General features: G+C 41.0%; 1 protein-coding gene across 1 annotated transcript; it reads left to right on the top strand.

The window, feature by feature from the left end:
- The first annotated feature begins 3,700 nt into the window (after nucleotides 1-3,700).
- LOC140949572 (calcium homeostasis modulator protein 6-like) lies at nucleotides 3,701-4,719 on the top strand. Its single transcript, XM_073398730.1, has one exon. It carries the CDS (start codon nucleotides 3,778-3,780, stop codon nucleotides 4,717-4,719), a length of 942 nt encoding a protein of 313 aa, XP_073254831.1. The 5' UTR covers nucleotides 3,701-3,777.
- The last annotated feature ends 1,281 nt before the right edge of the window (nucleotides 4,720-6,000 follow it).

Below are 6,000 nucleotides of genomic sequence, written 5' to 3'. Positions count from 1 at the left end.
ATTTGTAGCAATTTCTTCATCAATCAGTGACACTTAAATCGAGGCATGGCAAATTAAATGTATCAAAATTTGATTTCTCGCTAGTGGTAATGGCCAAACGTGGATGCAATCAACTCCGATTTTTAGTTTTAATTACACTTACTTTCATCTCTTAGTCTATACAACTTGCTTTTAGAGTGTTGAATATTTTTCGAACGATGCAGGCAATGAATTTTTTTAGAGCTGGTAGATCATTGATGTTAAATAAAAAATACATGAGTTAAACGCGTGTATGTACACAAAATTGCATTTTTTCTTATGAACCCAACGGAAATAAAAGACTTATAGCCTGATCTGATCTGTAATTGCATGTCATGTAGACACTGTTCATCAGTGTTTGGTCGTTGATCTTTTGCGAGTTTTTCAATAAAGAAAACTTATTGATTTATTACTTATTGATTAATTGTCATGTCTGGTACTGCAGAAAAGGGGTACTGGGCACCGACAAGTTATTCCACTGCTATCTCTTGTGATCTTTTGTTGTCTACTTTTTGCCTTTTTTTTCTCACCGTCTGTGCGTTATGATTAACGGCTGATAAGGGTTAGCGCATAATAGTTTCCCATTGTCTGATCTACGCGCGAAGACAAGGTGCACCTTCTTACTATCGCCTTCGTACTACTCCTAGGATTTCTTGGTGAGGGCGTGCCGCCCGGTTCTCCAAATCCTGACCCTATTTCAGACTAAAAACTGTCATTTTTCCACACCCGCTTTCAGACCTCATGACCCCTAAAATCCATACTCGTTTTTAGACCTGGCCTTTAGGCAGAAATTATCATAATGTCATCATTACTTAGATTAGAGTGCATTTGAAAAAACTCCTCAAAGCCATTTCGAATTTGTATAATTCTCTTTCTTTCTACTCATTTGGAATTGAAAAAATAAATACGTTCATACACGCCCCTAGTTCCCTCGAAAACCACACCCGATTCCAGACCAAAATGGGCAAAGTGTATACCCGTTTTCAGACTAAAAAGGCCCAAAACCCCTACCCTTTTGGGCGGCACATACTTATACGGCTCATATACGGGAGTACCCCCCGGGGACGTTTAAAATCCACATGATTTTTCAATGCCGAATTGAGCAAAAATATCCGACACGCTCTTGTTTACTTGATTATCTGATTATCTGAGAATCAGTTTTTTTTTGAAGTGGTGGGACTTTTCTGGGGGGATACATTTCAGACTTCTTTTTGTCCCTAATCTTTGTGAGCCCTAAAAAACATGATTTCTCGTTTCTTTTTCTTTACTAAAAGATTCGGGGGACGATCTATTTTGTGGTGGAGGTGGGTTGGGAGTGGGCGGCAAAATACTTTTGAAGATAAAGGGTTTAGTTTATAGTTTGTCTCAAGGTTGTCACTTTGATATTGATCGCGACGTTTACTTTTTAGATTTGTCCTGATGTTCCTGAGCCTGATACCTGTACGACCATTTATTAAACCACCTCTTCCTTAGGGCGCTGTACCCTGGCTTTGGAGGTCTTTCTTTTTCTAAAAATTTTTAAAAGGTGGCGGAGGGGAATTTTTTTCTGGGGGAGGATGATTCGAGGGTCCAGATTATTATAATAAGGGACCAGTCATAATTTAAGTTGGAGAGGGGGGGGGGGGGGGGGTGGAGGAGAAATTGGGGGGCCTTCAATTTTTTTTTGATGGAATATGGGGGGCCTTAAAATGCCAAAAGATGACCTTGGGGGGTCTTCAAGTTTCATTTAAGTAGCATCCCTACTGAGCAGCATGATGTTTGAGTATTAAAGGACCTGATTTTGATTCAGTTTTACACAAAGTCCTATATTGTGTAATACTAAAACAATTTAATCAGCATTTTTACAAAAAGATTTAATGCTCAAATAGTAGGTGCATCAACACAACATCCATTATTGTGTAACACTGAAACAATTTCATCAATGATTACATTTTCATAAAGTCATGTTATGCAATCTCACTATCCGAATCAATATTTGTAGATGAGGTTGATGTGGACTCACTGTCTGTGTCACCGTCAAGTTTTTTGCTATTAGAGCATGTACTGCTCATATAAAAAGCAATAAGCTTTGGCTGATTATCTTCTTTCTTCCTTGAAGCGGTCCTGTCGGCCTCACCTTTCGATGGCTTGTCTTATCTCAATTATGACACAATCACTGATATATCCTTGCTCTATAAGCTGTTTGAGAGGCTCTAGGTGAAAGCTCTTTCTCAGTTTAGTGTGAAGTGCTTCTCTGTTGTTAGTTGGCACATTCGGAAGTGACAGTGAGTAAGAACGGTAAAGTAACGAAAATGTTATTTGTTATTACCATTTGGGTATTATGTATAAATAAGAAAGGGGGGCCCTTTAAATCTTTTAACATTATTGAAGGGGGGTACCTAAAAAAAATGGGTGCTATTAGTGGGGGTCTGGAAAAAATTTGGACTAAAAAAACAATTTCTCCTCCACTCCCTCCTCCAACTTAAATTATGACTGGTCCCTAATTTTTTTTTGGGGGGGGGGGCGGGGGGAGGGGGGACGGCTAGCTCTGCCAAGGTGACTTTTATCCCGGTAATACATGAACCGGGCCAGCCCGGAGCCGCCATTTTTGTATAGGGATTGGAAGCAGTGCGCAAAAGCGATGTATTACCCGTTGCCCTGGTTCTCGATTGGTTCATTCACCAGACCACCCGGCAAGCATGATAACTTGGAAAATTTCCAGCGGGATCGCGGTATCACAATACTGGGATCCAAGCTAACCGGTTCCGCTCAGTTGTCATGTAATCGCAAAGTTGATTTTTTTTTAATTGCGTTCAACGAAGGTATCGAGATCTCTGCAAGCGAGCTCTGAGCCCAGCTCATGTAATCAGGGCCAGGTTGCATAAAACCCTCTTAAGATAAGAGAACTCTTAACTTTTCTTCTGGAACAATAACCTATTGTTTTGAAATAATAGTTACGAGCTCCCTTAATCTTAAGATGTTTTTTGCAACCGACCCAGGCCCTTAGTTTTATAGCAAGATTCTACTCCTCCCCTGACCTCTCCAAATTTTCAAAGCCCCCGATACCACACGCCCACAATTTCAGTCCCCCTAAATATCTTCATACCTCCTTTTCCATATTTATAAATGAACTTTCCCTTATCCATGTACTTTCTATTCAAATATTATCAAAAATAGCCGAAAAACAATCCTAAACAGCAAGTCTGACAACATTTAAAAATAAGTACAATATGTTTTTGACTATTGATAAAATCTTTTACAACCACTACTTCATTTCAACAGACCGTAACTACACTATCCCTTCATAACCAAATTAGCACTCTCACAACTAGCTCACTGTAACACCTATAAAATATGACTTTTACCTTCCAAAAAAATTTTTTCTTTTGTCACTTCTTATCAATTTTTTTGAGAAACTAGTTTCATTGATTAACAAACTACAGCCATCCCACTTCGAGCATCTCAATCAACCCTTTAAATATACAACGTTAATGCCCTACTCACACATCCCTAACACATAAAAACTTCACTTGCACTTAGTATGACGCCGCCCAAATGTACGCTCTCACAATTGCTCTGACATTTAAGCTCTCACAGCGTCTTGTTAAGAACCTCGTCACCAGGGCGCCGCCGGGCTTTCCCTCTTGTAACGCAGAATCATGCGCAATGTCACGCAGCTGTTTACCTTTTGTGCAACTTCTTGACTTCAATCAAAGTAATCAAAGGCAGGAAAAAAATCTACAAAGTGAACGCAGGTAAAGTATTGGCATTGGCGACGGAATGTCTTTTGCAAGTTCCACAGTCACTGTCCTAACTGGACTTGTAAATACCTTCAAATCAACAATACAATCGAACGAAGCTCCCCTGAAAACCATCGTTGCGGCTTTGTTGCTGTACGGCGTTAAAGAATTTCTGAACGACATCGTCTTCTCTTGCCCGGACAAGAATTTCGAGATTTATGGAAGCCTTTTTATCTTCGGTCCTTCGATCTTCCTGTTTTGTCTCTCGCTATTAGCTTCCACTCCGTTTTGGCAAGTTGCTACGGGTTGTTGTCTCCTAAGATGCCGCGAACAGAAGATTTTGTGGTCAAAAACGAAGAGCGGTGTTTTTGTTGCGTTCATGCCGCCAGTGATATGGATAATCTACGCTTTCGTGGAAAAAGACTACTACGTCTGTGCTAAACTTGGGCCTCTGAACGCAGCACTTGCTAGGGCAAATTCAAGCGCAGAAAGAAATGCTATTAACCAAGAATTCTCTCAAGCAAGAACTTTGTCGGAGTTAATTGCATGGGGATTGTTGCTTGGGCTTGCGCTAGTTTCTACATTATTTGTCACAATTTATCGCGTTTTTATGCCAATTGACCCAAAACTGCTGGGAAAACGCGCCTATCACGAATACGAAGCGGACAAAGCTGTGATGCTTTTTAACGAGAAAATAAAACCTCTCGCAGAGCAAGACGCGAAACAGCTTGTTGACCATTTATTCGAGAAGCACAAAGAGAAAACGCATGAGGATCAGATAATACACATTGAGGAGGAGCTCAAAAAGATATTTCCAAGACACGCAGGGGATTTGAGTGGGCCTTTTCGAGTGGAAACAGAAAAACCAATATCAGATAGTCCAATTTCGACTAGCGCGGTAGCTCCATCGCCACCTCGCACCAAACCTCCGCCAACAGGGGATGTGGAACTACGACCTATTGTGTATGTAACACATACATAAGGGTTTTCTGCAGCTGTAGCTTGTGAACAAGGCCCAACAGTGGGATAGATAGGTTTTCGACAGTGTAAAACAATCATAATGCCTCTGATTCCAATCTCTTGTTGCTGGTGTTTCCTTCGCTGTGCTAAGCGATGTTCCTTCTGCTACGCACACTGAATTTGAAGTTGGTGTTCTCGCTCCAGAAGAGTTTCGGTGGAAAATCTTCCTGGGCAAGGATTTGGAGCCACTTTTGTGCTGCTTGTGTCGTTTGCATGGGAAATTGTTCGTGATTCACTGATGGTAAACTTTGTTTCACAGATGATGAATAAACACCTCAAAATGCGCCTTGGTCATCAGCGGCGAAGTCTATGTTGCCTGGAAACGCAAAATGCTCCATGACGTCACTGGCGGGTACCAAGCATATATTCAGAGAGAGATTTATGAAGCCTCGAATTTCGCAGCTGGCTAAGACCATGCGCGGTTAGCCTACTGCGTGCGTGCTTTGCATGCTACATGATTATAAAGTCGCTGTGCTCGGCGCTCTGCGACGAGCCTTGCTCGGAAAAATGTTGGGTATCCAGACTCTAAGGAGGGTGGGATGGGGGCTCCTGTCTGAAAATGCCAGGTATGCTTGTTGGAAGTGATAACATTCTGGGCATGATTTGGCCCCTAGAAGGAACCAAACTCAAACAGCATTATAGCATTTGTTACATATGTATTTCCTTTCACTCAACTCTAAGCAATACCTTTATGGGTAAAATTGGCTCTCTGAAAAAAAAAATATATATTGGCTCTCTGTCCAGAATACCCTGTGCGACCAAAATCTTCAATTTTACCCCTAAGCAGGATGATAAGCATCCCAGTCATTTTAATATGGAACTCCTATCTGGACCCAGACACGTAAATACATAGGCAGTACGCGTTCACAGATAGGCTTAGTCACTGCTTTATTCGCCTATGGAATCCACCTCTATTATGGTTGTGTTTTCGTTAGGCCGATTTACTAGCTGAACATTCTTTCTAGGGTTTTTTTACAAACCGACTTTTACTAGGTAAACTTGACAACTATTTTTACTGTGAACTTTAACCTGCATCTAAGCCACCATAACCAAAAATGGGTGGGGACAAAGCTCTGGTAATGATTTCTGTTGTGATTATCCTCACAGTATATTTGTGAAGGAAAAGAACTGTTATTCAGTGAATGGGGCTTATGTCCTTACAAAAGATGAGGATGCAACGAAATGTTTTTATTATGTCACTACAACAACAAAACAACATTCTTCGTATGCGCAAGATCCAAGA

The sequence above is a fragment of the Porites lutea genome, chromosome 10 (genome assembly GCF_958299795.1).
Source record: "Porites lutea chromosome 10, jaPorLute2.1, whole genome shotgun sequence".
Taxonomy (NCBI): domain Eukaryota; kingdom Metazoa; phylum Cnidaria; class Anthozoa; order Scleractinia; family Poritidae; genus Porites; species Porites lutea.
This window is presented reverse-complemented; position numbering and strand designations above follow the sequence as displayed.